General features: G+C 64.8%; 3 protein-coding genes across 3 annotated transcripts; 2 read left to right on the top strand and 1 right to left on the bottom strand.

Moving 5' to 3' along the window:
* On the bottom strand, positions 1–5,292 carry LOC308186299 (vasodilator-stimulated phosphoprotein-like). The gene is made up of 9 exons (XM_080608451.1): positions 5,187–5,292; positions 2,896–3,067; positions 1,769–1,937; positions 1,608–1,659; positions 937–977; positions 597–822; positions 400–501; positions 220–280; positions 1–123 (listed from the first exon to the last, which is right to left on the bottom strand). Exons 1-9 carry the CDS (start codon positions 5,189–5,191, stop codon positions 7–9), a joined length of 945 nt encoding a protein of 314 aa, XP_080464577.1. The 5' UTR covers positions 5,192–5,292; the 3' UTR covers positions 1–6.
* A 372-nt stretch (positions 5,293–5,664) lies between these two features.
* On the top strand, positions 5,665–9,660 carry LOC308186295 (uncharacterized protein; the record flags this gene model as incomplete). Its single annotated transcript, XM_080608444.1, has 6 exons — positions 5,665–8,015; positions 8,473–8,543; positions 8,738–8,866; positions 9,008–9,087; positions 9,266–9,389; positions 9,547–9,660. Exons 1-6 carry the CDS (start codon positions 7,706–7,708, stop codon positions 9,658–9,660), a joined length of 828 nt encoding a protein of 275 aa, XP_080464570.1. The 5' UTR covers positions 5,665–7,705.
* LOC308186304 (maestro heat-like repeat-containing protein family member 7) lies at positions 9,088–15,393 on the top strand (the record flags this gene model as incomplete). Its single annotated transcript, XM_080608456.1, has 13 exons — positions 9,088–9,769; positions 9,856–9,960; positions 10,182–10,359; positions 11,091–11,197; positions 11,538–11,687; positions 11,949–12,103; positions 12,465–12,921; positions 13,267–13,443; positions 13,844–13,999; positions 14,269–14,370; positions 14,580–14,682; positions 14,903–14,962; positions 15,266–15,393. The coding sequence occupies exons 1-13, from the start codon at positions 9,683–9,685 to the stop codon at positions 15,391–15,393; spliced, it is 1,965 nt and encodes a 654-aa protein (XP_080464582.1). The 5' UTR covers positions 9,088–9,682.
* Between the last annotated feature and the right edge of the window lie 640 nt (positions 15,394–16,033).

The raw sequence follows: 16,033 nt of genomic DNA, 5'->3' as shown, positions 1-16,033 counted from the left end.
GCAGGACTACAACTCCCAGCATGCCCGGCCGTGGGGGGCAGCGGGCGGGGCACGCTGGGAGTTGTGGTCCCCGCACTCACCCGCGGGCTGCGCCGTGGTCCTAGCGCCCGGCTCCGCGTCGTCCTAAGGGGGGGGGGGGGGGCATGGAGTGGGGGGGGTCTTGGATTTTGGGGGGGGGGGGCACCCCAAAAGCGACACGGGGGGGGGGGCGACACTCACGTTGGTGACATCCTCGTCCCTCTTTGGCGCTGGCTTGTCCCCCTGCAGCGTGGCCTTCCTCCTGGGGGGGGGGGGGGTTTGGGGGGGGGGGTCAGCATGGGAAAAGGATGCCCCCCCCCTCACTGAACCCCCCCCCCCCCCCCAAAACGAGACCCCCCCCCCCCCCCAATTTCCCCTCACCGTCGGGCCAGCATGGCGCTCATCTCCTCCATCAAGCCCCCCCCGCCCCCCCCCACCCTTGGGGGGGGCGGCAGGGGGGGGCCCCCCGCTGGGCGCCTCATCCTGCAGGGAGAAATGGGGTGAGCCCTGACCCCCCCCCCCCAAATTACCCCCCCCCCCCCCCCAAAATTTGTACCCCCCCCCCCCCAATCCCTTACCTTGCCGACTTTCCTGAGTTTAGCCCCCGCGATGGCAGCGGCGAAGCCGGAGCCCCCCCCGGAGCCCCCCCCCGAAGCCCCCCCACCCCCAGGTAAGGGGGGGGGCTGGCGGGACCCCCGTGGTGGTGGTGGTGGGCGGGGGGGGCCCGGCGGTGGGGGGGGGGCCCGGCGGCGGGGGGGGGGGCCGGGTGGCGGGGGGGGCCACCCGGGGGCCCGGCTGGAGCACCTGGAATTGGGGGGGAGAAGGGTTTTGGGGGGGGGGGGGCTCAGGGGTGAGCCCCCCCTGTTTTTTTTGGGGGGGGGGGGGGTCAGGGGCTTGGGACCCCCCCCCGTCACCCACCTGTAGCCGCCACGCGCCGCTCCGGCTCCTCCGGCGCCTGCCTGGGGGGGGGGGGGGGGGCGGGGGGAGAGGGTCACATCCAGCCCCCCCCCCCCCCCCCCCCGAGGCACAGGGCCCCCCCCCCCCCAGCACCCCCCATAGGAATGGGACCCCCCCCCGATGTAGAGACCCCCCCCCAATGACACAGAGACCCCCAGCACCCCCCCCCCCCTCATCCCCCATAGGGGTAAACACCCCCCCCAGGGCACCCACAGACCCCACCCTTGGGGGGGGGCACCCACAGATGGCCCCCCCTAACGTGGGACCCCCCCCCTAACGTGGGACCCCCCCAACATGGGACCCCCCCCTAACATGGGACCCCCCCCTCAACATGGGACCCCCCCCAGGGCACCCACAGACCCCACCCTTGGGGGGGGGGGGCACCCACAGATGCCCCCCCCCTAACGTGGGACCCCCCCCAACATTGGACCCCCCCAACATGGGACCCCCCCCAACATGGGACCCCCCCCCCCAACCCCCTATAGATCACAGACCCCCCCCCCCCCAAAACACCCCCAAGACCCCCCACGGCACAGGGTGCCCCCCCCAGATACGGTGACCCCCCCCCAAATACGGTGCCCCCCCCCCAGCACCCATGGGCCCCCCTATTTTTTGGGGGGGGGGCACCCCACCTCTCCTGGCTCTCCTCGGGGGTCTCCGGCTCCGTCCAGGGCTGCGAGGGCCCTATGGGGGGGGGGGGGGGGGGGGGGTCACAGGGTGTGTGTAAGGGGGGGGGGGGGGCACTTGGGGTGCCTTAGGGTGCCGCCCCCCGCCGCCACCCAAGGGTGCTCACCCTCCTCCAGCGCCCGCAGCGCCCGCAGGACGGCGGCGGCGAAGAGGGCGGCCTCGCGGGGGGCGCCGAAGCTGAGCCCCCACACCCAGCGGGGCCCCCGCCACTGGTGGAACTGGGGGGTGGCCTGGCTGTAGCGCAGCCCCCGCCCCAGCGGGCAGTTCAGCACCACCTGGGGGGGGGGATAGTGAGCACCCATGGGTGCACCCGGCACCCATGGGTGCCCCTCAGCACCCGTGAGTGCCCCTTAACCCTCCCTGCCTGCGCCCGTGGGGGTCCCGTAATCCCCCCCCCTCCCCCAGAGCACCCAAGGATCCTATAGCACCCCCCCCCCAAGCACCCATGGGTGCCCCACAGTCCCCATGGCACCCATGGGTGCTCTGCAGTTCCTCCCCCCCACCATGGGTACCCCGTCATCACCCCCCCCGGCACCCAAGGACCCTATAACACCCCCCCCCTGCACCCGTGGGTGCCCTATCGCAACCTTCCTGACACCCATGGGTGCCCCCATGTCCCCCCCCCTCCCCGCCATGGGTGCACTATTGCACCCCCCCCACACACACCCTATAACCCCCGAGCACCCATGGGTGCCCATACCCAGAGTTACCCCACACCCCCAGGTGCCCCATAAACCCCCCCCAGCACCCATGGGTGCCCCGTAGCCCCCCCCACATTCCCCAGCACCCATGGGTGCCCATACCCCGGAGTTACCCCACACCCCCAGGTGCCCCGTAACCCCCCCCCAGCACCCATGGGTGCCCATACCCAGAGCTACCCCACACCCCAGGTGCCCCATAACCCCCCCCCCAGCACCCATGGGTGCCCCATAGCCCCCCCGCATTCCTCAAAACCTCATTAACCCCCCGCCCCCACAGGTGTCCACCCACCCCCCCACCCCCCCAGCACCCATGGGTGCCCATGCCCGGAATTACCCCACAACCCCAGGTGCCCCATAACACCCCCCAGCACCCATGGGTGCCCATACCCAGTTACCCCACACCCCCAGGTGCCCTGTAACCCCCCCCCTGCACCCATGGGTGCCCCCGTAGCCCCCCCGCATTCCTCAAAAACCTCATTAACCCCCACCCCCACAGGTGCCCCCCCCCCCCAGCACCCATGGGTGCCCCCACCTGCTGGTCGGGCTGCATCTTGCGCCCCACCAGGCGGAAGGCGTGGGTGCCGGGGTGGTGGTAGAGCTGGACGCAGCTGGGGGTCTGGGGGCCCCCCCCCGCCGCCACCCACTGCTTCTGGGCCTCATCGTAGAGCAGCACCGTGGCGCGGGCGCTGCAAAGCACCGTCTCGCTGCGCGGCCAGCCGGGGGGCACCCATGGGTGGGGGGGGACATGATATCATCACCAGCACCCAGCATGGGACCCCCCCCCGCTGTACACACAGATGGGGATTCCCCCCCCCCCCCCTCAGCACCCATGGGTGGGGGGGGCCATGGGTAGGGGACCCCCCCCAGTATGCACACACACCAGGGGGCACCCAGCACCCATGGGTGGGGGGAGCACCCCCCAATATGGGCACCTATGGGTGCTGGCACCCCAGGAAGGGAACCCCCCGGAACTGGTAACCACAGATGTGACCCTCCCAGCACCCATGGGTGGGGGGGGGGGGTCATGAATATGGGACCCCCCAGCACACACCCAGCACCTATGGGTGGGGGGGAGCCCCAATATGGGCACCCATGGGTGCTGGCACCCCAGAAAGGGACCCCCCCAGAACCGGTACCCACAGATGTGACCCCCCCACCCCCCCAGCACCCATGGGTGGGGGGGCCATGGGTATGGGACCCCCCCAGCATGCACACACCACCAGGGGGCACCCAGCACCCATGGGTGGGGGGAGCCCCTCCCCAGCTGCTGTCACCCCAAAATGGGAACCTCTTCAGTACCGGTACCCACAAATGGGGAACCCCCCCCCTCAGCACCCCTTCCACCAGCACCCATGGGTGGGGGGGGGCCATGGGTAGGGGACCCCCCAGCACATACCCAGCACCTATGGGTGGGGGGGGCCCCCCATTATGGGCACCCATGTGTGCTGGCACCCCAGAAAGGGACCCCCCCCGAACCGGTACCCACAGATGTGACCCCCCCCCCTTCCTCCCAGCACCCATAGGTGGGGGGGCTGTGGGTACAGGACCCGCCAGCACACACCCAGCACCCATGGGTAGGGATAGCACCCCCAAAAGGGGCACCCATGGGTGCTGGCACCCCAGGAAGTGACCCCCCCGGAACCGGTCCCTACAGATGTGACCCCCCCCCCCTTCCTCCCAGCACCCATGGGTGGGGGGGCCCGTGGGTACGGGACCCGCCAGCACACACCCAGCACCCATGGGTGGGGGTAGCACCCCCAAAAGGGGCACCCATGGGTGCTGGCACCCCAGGAAGTGACCCCCCCGGAACCGGTACCCACAGATGTGACCCCCCCCCTTCCTCCCAGCACCCATGGGTGGGGGGAGCCCCCCAACATGTGCACCCATGGGTGCTGGCACCCCAAAACAAGACCCCCTCCCCCGGTACCAGCCCCCCCCCCAGGGGTGAGCCCCCCCCAGCCCCCCCCCCGAGGGTTGAGCCCCCCCCAGGGGTAAGCCCCCCCCCCCCCCATGACACCGGCACCCATGGGTGGGGGCACCCCAGCACTCGGGGTTCCCCGGGGCTCCCAGCGGGTGCTGCCCCCCCCCCCCGTTAACCCCCTCCCCCCCCCTTTTCCTTCCTCTTCCCAACGGCTCCGGCCGCTGCCACCTCCCCTGGGCGGGCACATCCTGGAGGGGGGGGGGGGGGCTGTGTTTGTGGCGGCCCCTACCCCAAACACCGCGGGACCACCGGGGCTCCCCGGGGGGGGGCAGCACCGGGACCCCCCCCCCCGCTCCCGGAAAGCGGCGGGGCGGGGGTGGGGGTTACCTAGGACCGCCCCCCCCCATCCCCGGTGAAGTTCCCGGTGCCCCCCCCAATGCTTCCGGTGCGAGCCCCCGGTGCCCCCCCTCTAGTCCCCCCCCCCCCCCCCCCCCCCCCGTGCAGCTCCCGGTGCCCCCCGGTGCTTCCGGTGCCCCCCCCCCCGGTACCCTCAGTGTTACCGGGACCCCCCCCCCCGGGACCTTCCGGGACCCCCCCGGGGGGACCTCCCGCTGCTCTCCCGTCCCCCCGGTGCCAGATCTCGGTGCCCCCCGGTGCCACCGGGCCCCCCCCGGTATTACCGGTACCCCCCCCGTACCCCCCCCGGTGCCACCGACCCACCTCCCCCGGTACTTCCGAGCCCCTCCGGTGCTACCGGGGCCCCCCCCGGTACTTCGGACCCCCCCCCCGGTACTACCGGAGCCCCCCCCGGTGCTACCGGAGCCCCCCCCCGGTGCCAATTCCCGGTGCTTCCGGCCCCCTCCCCGGTGCGGCGGGGGCTGGGCCCGCTCCCGGCCGCTCACCTCATGCTGGCGGCGGCGGCTGGGGCCGGGCCGGGCCCTTCCGGTAGCGGCGGCAGCGGCGGGGCGGGACCGGGGTGGCGGCGGGGGGGGGGGGGGGGGAGATGGGGCGGGGGGGGGGGGGGAAGGACCGGGCGGCCGCCGCCCCGGCGGCTCCGCCCCGCCCCGCCCCGGGGTTAGGCCACGCCCCCTTCGCTAGGCCACGCCCCCCTTCCCTAGGCCACGCCTCCCTTCCCTAGGCCACGCCCCCCTTCCCTAGGCCACGCCCCTTCGCTCTGCCCTGCTCCCTTCGCCCGGCCACGCCGCCGCCGTCAGGCCACGCCCCCCATCGCTAGGCCACGCCCCCAACCGCTCGGCCACGCCCCCACCTCCAGACCGCTCCATCTCTAGGCCACGCCCTCTTCTCTAGGCCACGCCCCCCGCCCATTGGCCACGCCTCCCTCCGGTCGGCCCAGCCCCCCCACCCGTAAACGCAGCAGCCTCCTTAAAGGGGCGACGCCCCGAAGTGGGGCCCACCACCAGGGAGGGGTTGGGAAGGGGAACCCGGTTCGAATCCGGTGTCCTTCGAGAACAGTCCAAATCCTGGCCCCACACGGGACCGACTACCCCCAAATTAACCCAGATGTCTGAGAACGAATTCCTCAAGGGTGTCACGGATCCTGGAAGCCTCGGATATCCCCAGCTGGAAGGGACCCGCAAGGATCACCGAGTCCAGCTCCTGGCTCCGTATGGGGCTGACGACCTAAAAATTAACCCAAATGGCTACGAATTAATTCCTCGAAGCGCGTCTAGAAGCCTCGGATATCCCGAGCCGGAAGGGAGCCGCAAGGATCACCGAGTCCAGCTCCTGGCTCCGTATGGGACCAACGACCTAAAAATTAACTCAAATATCTACGAATGAATTCCTCGAAGCGCATCTAGAAGCCTCGGATATCCCCAGCTGGAAGGGAGCTGCAGGGATCACCGAGTCCAACTCCCGGCTCCACACAGCTCTACCCAAAAATTCAGACCGGGTGCCTCAGAGCACAGCCCAAACGCTTCTTAAACTCCAGCGGTGCGGGACAATCCCTTCCCTCCACCGACCAGCGACGCCGTGCTTGATGCACCCCAGGGTACGGTTGGCCCTCCTGGCTGCCGGGGCAGCCAGGTCTGTACGTACAGCCAGGGTTGCCCCATCCCGGGTGCAGGACCCGGCACTTGCTCTTGTTAAACTTCACGTGGTTGCTGATCGCCCAGCTCTCCGATCTGTCCAGACCTCTCTGCGAGGCCTGTCCACCCTCAACAGAGTCAACGGCTCCTCCCGGTTCAGTATCACCAGCAAATTTGCTCCGAACACCTTCTAGCCCTACGCCCAAACCGTTTATAAAAGACGTTGAAGAGAATTGGCCCTAAAATGGAGCCTTGGGGGACCCCACTGGTGGCCGGCTTCCAGCCTGATGCGGCCCCGTTTGCCACAACCCTGACAGAGCACGCGGGCGCACCCTGCAGCCCGAGACCTGGACGTGAGGAAACGGCCTCGAGTTGTGCCGGTGTTAGCGTTCACGAAAACACATAATCCATAATCACGATCCACATAATCACGAAATCCATAATCCACATAATCCAAAATAAAGTGATTATACGAAGGTGCTTTATTAGGCGCCGGAAGTTAGGGGCATGCCTGCCCAAATCTAACTTCGTCTGATTTGTCCTCTTAGTTCTCTTTTATCCCCTAAGATATTACACATGCCTTAGGTTTCACAACTCATCTACGCATATTCATTTCCTAGCTCCGCCTAGCCTCGCTTCGTAGGCTAATTATCTTATCAGTCCTTCTGCGCTTGCGTACTATTCTCTGGTGGTCGTCCGGGTGGTCGTCGGGATGAAGTAAGATGTCTTCATCAGAGTTGAACTTTTTAACCTTTCTTTCTCACGCGTGCTCTCTGAGCCCTTGGTCTCAGTCCAAACCGGTTTGATGGTTTGATCCAGTTCCCAGGGTCCAAGAAGCCCCAGTTACCTAGATGTCTTGCAAATTGAGCATTCTTTTAATCCTCCTTTACTCCTCATCATGAATCGGTGCATTCTCTCCTGCTACCCTTACACATTTATTTTGTGTCTTCCAAGCGCAGCCCCGGAACAGTACATCGCAAATGTAACATATTAAGCAATACTGTATTATTTCTTCTTCTATTACTAACACCAGGGGACGTTTAGGTGGGATTTTTAGATGGGTTTTTAGATGCGGCCCGTCGATCCAGCCTGTCCGGATCCCTCTGCAGAGCCTTCCTGCCCTCAAGCGGATCAACCCTCCTGCCCAGCTTGGTGCCGCCCGCGAACGTACGGCGCCCGGACGCCCGGGACCCACCCAGCCCAGGCGCGTGTCACACTGGGACCCTTTGTGACATCCCTTGATGACACCCCAGGGGTCCGCCTTGTAAGAGTGCAGCCGTGGCTCGGACCCTCAGTGTCGGTGCACGGCAGTGACGGACAGGGCAGGAGCACAGGGCCTTCGAGGAGTCCCCGAGCACAGCCCACGTCCCGCAATGCCGCAACCGCCCGCCCGCAGGAGCCGCCGTTTTATCCTGAAGGGCCCTGTTCCCACTCTAGAGACCCTTTCTGACTCCGATGAGGAGGGAGATGTCCCCCCCATGCAGCCCAGGCTGGCCTGGCAGGAGGCCTGGTCCTCTGAGGGCAGCAGCCGGCCAGCAGAGGACAGCTTGCTGGCAGAGGGCAGCAGCCTAGCTGAGGTCTGCGAGCTGGGCCCGGACGACTTGCTGGATGAGGAATGCAGCCTGTCAAAGGAGGTGGCCCAGCCAGAGCCCATCGATGAGACCGTCTTTCTGGAGAATCCCCGTAAGTGAGAGGGTGAGACAAGGTGGGGAGGGTCGAGGCCCAGCGTGGCCTGGCCCGGGGTGGGAGAGGGTTGGGGGGGGGGGCTCCATCCCTGGCTGTGCCAGGGCCTCACCACCCTGGGCGTGAAGGATAGAAATCCCTCCCTGCCCGAAATAAACCTGCCCTCTTTTAGGTTAAAGCCGTCACCCCTTGTCCTGTCGCTGCGCTCCCTGATGAAGATCCCCCCCAGCTTTCCTGGAGGCCCCTTTGGGCACTGGGAGGCCGCAGCGAGGTCCCCCCGCAGCCTTCTCCAGGCTCCACAAGCCCAGCTCCCTCAGCCTCTCTTCCCAGCAGAGCTCCTGCAGCCTCTGGGCATCCTCGCGGCCTCCCCACGTCCTTCTGGGGCTGGGGCCCTTCCTCTCCTCACTCCTGCGTTCAGCCCCTCTCTGCAGCACTCTTCGCTTTCCTTTTTTTGCAGTTAAGGCATGGGATCTGTACAAAGATTCGGTCATAGAATTCATCGAGGCATACGTCAGCGGCACAGAAAAGGTAACGGCAACCGCTTGCATCGCAGCCGTGCTCCTGGCGCTGCCACGGCTCTGCTGCGGGGCTGCTGGAGGGCTGCTGGCTGGGCAGAGCCGTGGCCTCCGGGCGTCCCACACAGCTCCAGACCCCTCAAGGCTTTGGTCCTGCTGGCCGTGGGTGTCCCCCTAACGCTCTGTTGGTGTCTTTGTGGCTGCCAGAACAAGGAGGCGCAGAAGATGCTGTTCCTCAGCAAAATCTGCGGTCTGTGCAGAACTGTTTCGGAGAAGGGCTTGACGCTGGACTTGCATGCCTTCTGCCGCAAAAATAAGCTGGTGGAGAACATCATGGTGAGAGGATGTGCGGCGGGTTGGGGAAGGGGCAAGGCCCCCCGGCACCAGCCCCCTGGGAGGCCGGGGCTGGGGCAGCGCTGGCTCTGCTGGTGCTGGGTGCCGGCGGCTGCAAGGTCTCATCCCGCTTGTGCTCTGCAGGCGCTGCTGGAAAAGGAGCCCCTGGACAGCTTGCGCACAGAATTTCGGCAGAAGGCCATGGAGACTGTCACCGTCCTCACGTGAGTGCCCAGCCCCTGGTTGGGCCAGCACATCCCCAGGGCAATGTCCTGGTGGCCCTGAAGCTGGCAGGGAGGCTGCCCGTCCCTCCCAGGGATGCCTGGCCAAGGGAGGTCCGTGTCCTCCTTCATAAGCCTCGAGGCACTGCGTCCAACAGGCTCCTCTCTCTCTCTCCCTCAGCAACACCGTGGTGACAGCACTGGATGGCAAAAAGGAGAGTCTCCGGAACGCGTGCTACAGGAGCGTCTTCTTTCTGCCTCCGGAGTCGGATGTGCCAGAGACAGAAAGAGCGCTCTACACCAAGGTATGTGCTGGGCGAGGTACCGGCACCCCCAGTCCTGCTGAGCTGCTGCCTTGCTTCCCCGTGCTGAGACAACTGGAGACCAGTGCAGGGCCGGGGCCCAGATTTGCTTTCCCAGCCTCATCCCTTCTTCCCCTTCCCCTTCCCTGGCCTGATCCAGTGCTGCAGGAGGTCTGCACGCAGCAGCTTTTTAGCCCCAAAGCCACCCCTGGGCTCCAGAGGGGCTCAGAGCCAGCTCCTGGGGCTGAGAAGGGCCACAGAAATAATTCAGTGATCATCTGTCCTCCTTGCAGACTATGAATGCCATGGACCCCATGCTGGCGGCCTTCGTACGCAACTGTCCCACCGCCAGCATCAGCGCAGAGTTGCAGAATATCTTGGAGGTTTGGCATTTGCAAAGAATTTCCAAAGAATCCTCTCAGGTCACATTTGCAGACCCCTGTCAGCCCAGCAACTTCTCTCCTTGCAGGTGCTGCTGGACTTTGCTGGCTCCAAAAACTCAGCTGTGCGTGAGAGAGCTGTGAGGAGGATTGAGAGGCTGAGTGCTTTCATCGTCTCGTATTTTGTGGACGAGGTAAGGAACAAGGAACCCTCCACCCTTTCCTGCATCCCAGAGCATCCTGCCACTCAGGGGTGCCTGCGAGGCAAGCCTGGGTGCATGTGAGGGCCTCAGCACCGTGAAGCGAGGCTCTTCGTCCCTCCTTTGCCCCTGCTCTTCCCTCCCCAGGCCCTGCTCTCTCAGGGGCCGGCTCTGCCTCCACTAAGCCCTTTGTCTCTCCTCCCTCCCTCCCCCAGAGCTCAGACTACAATGAAAAACACAAGGACAGCCACGATGATCCCAGAGAGCTCTGCATCCCCATCCTGGGCCAGCTGCTGGGCTACCTCTTCATCGTCAGCAGTGGCAAAGATTCCATCAGTTGCGCAGCTTTGGGTGCTCTTTTTGGCTTCTACGAAATCATCTCAGATGGAAGAGGTAAGAGAAGGTGTGGTGGGCAGCGTCCGTCTGCACACAGACATCTGCTGGTATGTCTGCTTCTTTTCCCCGAGTATTGTGAAGGATTGTTCTTTTGCTTGGTGGAGGCTGTCCATGAAAGTCTGCCAGGGTCCCTGACCTCCTCTGCTCCTCACAGCAGCTTCCCGCAGGACTCTGGCTATCGTTTTCCACAGAACCTAAACGCTCACCTCATGTCCAGGAGCAGTTCTCTGCTGCTGTCCTTCTCAACCCTCCCCAGCTCACCTACCACGCCGTTTCGCGGTATTCCCCAGTCTAAGCCATCAATCGATTGCCACTTCCCAAACCACGTCTTCCCTGAGGAGTGAACAGCAGAGCCAGCCGTGCATCACCAGGGATGGTGACGCCCTCCAGAATTCTCCTTGACTGTTTGCTCCCTGCCGTCTTGCAAGCAGATGGCAGGGAGCTTCCTGCACATCCCGACCCCGAGCAGAAGGGGTCTGTGACACGCTGCTACCCCCACGGCACCCAGCGCCATTGCTTCTCCTCCTTCTGCATCATCCCTGAGGTCCCTCTTGCTCCCAGCAGCCGTCACCCTGTGCTTTACATCCCTGCCCACCACTCTCCTCACCTACTGAGGGGTCTGAGCCTCCCTCCTCAACCATTCCTAGTGAAAGTGCTTTTCACCATTTGGCAAGCTTGTTGGCAAAGATGCTCTTCCCTACTGACTCTTCGGTGTTCCCCCTGTTTAGAATGCTCGCTGACAAAGGACATGGAAAATTACGCAGAGAGGCGCAAGAATTTGAAGGATACGACATATCCTTCGTATAAAATTTCCACTCCCTGTGAGATTGCCAAGGTAATGAGCTCCGTAGCATCAGCAGACAACTCGTGTGAGCAAAGGGGTCCAGAGCCGCTGGGGCTGGCACGGCCTCCCTCGCCCTGGTGAGAGGGTTCCTCTTGTCCCGAAGCTGGGGCTATGCGAAGGCTGCTCCCCTGTGTCCCGGCAGCAGCTCCAGCCCTCCTGGCCACCAGCAAGCCCTGGTTACCTGCAGGGCCAGCACTCTGTCCCCGTACGCCCCATCCTCACTCCCTCCCCCTGAGGGCCCTCTCTCCGGAGCTGCCCTTGCTGCTCAGCTAAGCAGCACCCTTGGGACACTCAGTGCGGCATGTCCTCCCTCCCCTCCTCCTTCCCACAGGCGTTTGGAGGATTCCTCTTCCCTTCCGAGAGGCTGGACATCATCCTCACAGCCCTTGAAGCTTTACCAGACTCCAGCATCCATGACAAGAAGGGGGCCTGCAGCTTGCTGGATGCAGCCTTGGATGACCCTGACTACTGGCTGACAGATGTAAGTGGCCTGTGGCCATTGCCCTGCCCTTGAGCTCTTTCAGGCGTTGATCCTCCCTCTCTTCCTCTCTCCCTCTTTCCTTTATTCCCTCCCTTCTTCTCTCGCTTCCTCCCTCCCTCCCTCCCTGCCACATGGAGGTCTCTTGGGCTCCAGAAGCCACGTGAAGGCAGCAGAGAGCAATGGAAGGGGCCAAACTTTCAGTGGCAGCTGTGGAAATGGCTGCAGTCCGGTGGACACACCATTCCCACCTTGTCCCCCCAGGTGCCAACGATCATGGATTGCATCAGGAAAAACCTGGACAGCATCCACGCGGCACCGGCGCGGCGCTGCCTGGACTCCCTGCTTCTCCAGCTGACCAACCTGATGTCCAGGGAAGACGTCCAGAAGCTGCTGAAGTTCTCCCCGCCAAGTGACAGGTCCTGGCCTTAACATCCTTGAGGGCTTGTTCCACGTCGGGAGATGCACCTGGAGACTCTCTGCTTGCCAGAGCCATGGCAAACGGCAGGGCATCCCCAAGGAGCACAGCCCTCCATCCCACCAACGTGTTCCAGCCCCACTGGGCCAGCCAGGGCTGCAGCAGCCCAGCTGTCCAAGGCAGCCCAGAGCCCCCCTGCCCCCAGGGAACGCCAGCTCAGACCCTTCCTGCTTGCCCAGGCTGGGCCCCCAGCGCTCCCCAAGTCACAGGGGCTGCAGGACAGCCTGGGTCCTACGGGGCTGGCCCGGGCCGTGGCCCTGCGGCTGAGGCAGCCCCACTGACAGAGTATTCTGTGCTTGCAGCACTGCCCTGGGCATGTGGGAGGTGGTTCTGGCAATGCCACAGGCCTTGGAGAAGGTTTTAAATGTGCTGTTGGAAGACTTGCCACTGCGCAACTGGTGCACGACGGTGACAGAAGACACCTGCATCCGTCGCTTGGCTGTGAGTTCCCAGATGAAACCTTGCTCCCAGCAGGGCTGCGCGTGGCCCTTCAGGCACACAGGCACAGCCCTGTCCCCATCTACCCCCAACCTGCCAGCTCCCCCAGGGCGTACGGACACATCGTCCCTGGGGCCGGCAGGGCCGGCAAGCCCCCGTAACCAGCCGCGCCTGGTGCCTTTGGTGCCAGCTCGCGCTGCTCCATCCCTGCCCAAAGGCGGGAGAAGAAGAGGCTGCAGGGAGCCCTGCAGGCCCTGCCAAGCTCTCCCTGCTCTTTCTTGCAGATGCTGGCCCAGAATCACGTTTCGGAAGAGGAGTCTGGTAACCCAGTGCACCTGCAGAGTTACCTGAAGCACCCAAGCCCAGCGATGCGCTTGACGGTTCTCAAAGGGCTCTCCACCGTGTCAGAGAGCCCTGAGAAGGTGAGCGGGCCATCGTCAAGCAAAGCCATGTTGGCAGCCTGGGGCTTTGCTCTTCTGCCCTCCCGTCCCTCCCCGTTGCTCTCCCCGCATCCCTGTAGTGCGCCCGCGGCCACTGCTTGCAGGAGGCGATTGCCATGCCAGCTGCCAGGAAGCAAGGCAGGAGGCTGGTGCTCAGGAACCAGAGCCCTTTGCCCAGGGTGGTCTCTCACGGCTTCACGGAAGGGAAACTGTGTCTTTCCTACAGGCAAGAAAAATTCAGGTCGTGCTGCCAGACATCCTGGAGGCCCTGCAGGACACCAACGCAGACGTCGTGCTGAAGGCCCTGCTTGTGCTGCGGAACGTGATGGCTCGTGTGGAGAGGAGAGAGGCCGGTCGCACGGCTCTGCAGCTGGCTGAGAAGCTCCTGCCACTCTTTGACCACGTAAGTGTGCTGCGGGAGCCCGAGCCCTCAGCTGGGCCCCCTGTAATGAGGGCTGCCCTTCAGCCCGGCCCTGTGGGCAGCACTCAGGCAGGGCCTCGCCAGTCTCCTCGTCAGCCCAGCCGCTGGGGAGCTCTGCTTGGACATGGCTGGTGCGGCCGGTGGCGAAAGTGGGGTGGCTGGCGGGCAGCCTGTGCTGGCAACCGACTGCGTTGCCTTTCACGGGCACCAGGCCTTGCAGCTGCCCCGGCAGGGCTGCTGAGCAGCTCCTCTGGGAAGGATCCAGCGCCGAAGCATCTCCCAGTTCTGCGATCTCCCTTCGCGTCAGCCACGCTAATGCCCCTGCTCCCCATGGGCGGGCAGCAGCTGTTGCTGAAATTCATCCTGTCCTCCTCCCTGCCAGGAGTCCAGCCAGGTGCGGGAGCACTCCATCTGCCTCTTCCAAGCCGTGACGGAGGCTGTGCTGCGGCAAAGGAAGAGGGCACTGAAGAGGACAGTGCACAGCAGCCTTCTCCCACTCTACTTTCGGATGAGAGACCAGAGTGAGAGCGTAGCAAAGGTACAGATCTCAGAGCTGACCAGTTACGTGGGCGAGGGTGTGCCGACACCACAGGGATGCTCTGGGGGATCCCTGGCCGGCAGCGTGAGCTGCCTCCGATGGCGGCTGTCCCGTGTCCTTGCCCTGGCCATGGAACCCCGTGCACGCCGTCCCCCACCACAGCCTCCCGGAACGCGCTGGGAAAGGCTCGCAGCCCTGCCAAGAGGAGGGGACAGAGGGTCTCCTTCCCAAGGCTGTGCTGCCATGTCCCAACCTCTGCTGCTCCACAGGCCTCTGGGGAAGCTCTCGTCGTCGCTGCAGAGTTTCTGCGACGCAAAGAACTCAAGCACTTGGCCCAGACAAAACAGACCTGCAGGATCGGGGAGTGCTTGGTAAGGACGACCCCACAGGCCCCAGCCCCAGCTGGGCAAACGTGCCCGGCCAGAGCCCGCTGCCTGCAGCCGCATCCTCGCTCCCTTCCTTCCAGCACAGAGCCCCAGGGGGCTCTTCTGCAGGCCCCTCTGCCCTCCCTGCCCCCAGGATGCTGGAGGAGACCCTGGGGAGGGTCTGCAAGCCCCGTGACCTTGTGTTCTCTCTCCAGCTGCAGCAGGACGGAGGCAGAGTAGAAGAATACCTGCAGCAGAGCCAGCCCTACCTGCAGGACTCCCAGACCGTCTTGCGACTTGAGGCCGTCAGGTTCATTGGTGAGCCCAGCCCCTGGGTCCTTCTTTGGGCAGCCTTTGGCAGCCCCAGGCACTGCCTCTGATGCCCCCAGAGCCCCCCGACTGGGCCCTTGCTCCAGCCCCCCTCGGGCAATGACCTTGCTGGGGTGCAGGAGGGGGCACAGCCTGGCTGGCCAGGCCAGGGGCTGCGCTGCTGGGAGCGTGCTGGGGAGCGGGGCTCTGATGGGAACTCTGTGTCTAGGGCTTGCTGCGCGCTACTCCGGGGACCAGAGCGAGGAGAAGCAGAATGAAATCATCAGCGGTGAGTGAGGGCAGTGGTGTGTGTGCTAGGGCTGGGGGGACAGGGGCAGAGGCCCCCATGCCTTGCCCTGCTCCAGGGAAATGCTTCGGGGCGGAGGAGCAACGCAGGCATAGGAAGGAGGGAGAGGAGACGGGGGAGCCCGGCATGTCAGGGAATGCCCTCCCAGCCTGGAGTTGGGCAGTGCTGCTGAAAGGGTTGAGTGTCGAAAGGGAAGAGTCGAGTGGGGCTGGCATGGTCTGCAGGGGATGCCTGGGGATCTCTGCAAGGAGTGGGTTTTCATCTCTGCTCTTCTTTCTTTGGCAGTCCTCCGGTCTTCAGGGAAGGATGTGGAACCCATGGTCAGATGCCTGGCAGCTCAGACCATCATGATCCTGGCGTCAAGGCGTAACAGAACGTCAGGACGGAGATTTCGACAGCTGTGGTGCTGCTAGCCACGCAGCACTCCTCAAAACATCAATATATATCTTAATAGAACCGGGTTCTTGTCTCGTTATTCCAGCAGCTCCTTCCAAGTGACTCGGTGCCGTGACGCTGAGCTAACTTGGAGGCTACCAAGGACGTCTTTTCCCTGGGCCCGGTGACTGCTTGGTGCCTACGAAAGAGTCACAGAACCGCTGCGGTTGGAAAAGGCCCTTCAGCTCGAGTCCAACCGTCAGCTAACGCTACCAGGCCCACCACAAACCCTTAGCACCGAGTCCACACGTTTCTTTAATAGCCCCAGGCCTGGGGACCCCGCCGGTGCCCTGGGCAGCCGGTTCCACCCTTTCCATGAAGAAATTCTTCCCCACATCCCACCTAAACGTCCCCTGGCGCAACTCCAGGATGAAAGCCCGGAGCTGCTCGGGGCAGCGGGCGGGCGCCTCCTCGCCTAGCTCACCGTCCCCAGGTGCCCCGATACAACAGGCTCTGGCACGAACGGACGCACGAACGGCGATGCGCACGAAGGTCCGCCCGGGTTGGGGGGGTTCACAGAATCACAGAACCGTCTAGGTTGGAAGAGACCTCCAAGATCACCCAGTCCAACCTCTGCCCTAACACTAACAAGCCCTACGCTAAACCCTATCACTCAGG

The sequence above is a fragment of the Anser brachyrhynchus genome (assembly GCF_964034855.1).
Source record: "Anser brachyrhynchus genome assembly, contig: SCAFFOLD_305, whole genome shotgun sequence".
Lineage (NCBI taxonomy): Eukaryota > Metazoa > Chordata > Aves > Anseriformes > Anatidae > Anser > Anser brachyrhynchus.
This window is presented reverse-complemented; position numbering and strand designations above follow the sequence as displayed.

Coding starts and splice junctions, on each gene's coding strand:
- LOC308186299 (XM_080608451.1), bottom strand. Junction 823..936: donor GCGGCGCGTGGCGGCTACAG/GTGGGTGACGGG, acceptor CCCCAATTCCAG/GTGCTCCAGCCGGGCCCCCG. Junction 281..399: donor AGCGCCATGCTGGCCCGACG/GTGAGGGGAAAT, acceptor CCCCCCCCCCAG/GAGGAAGGCCACGCTGCAGG.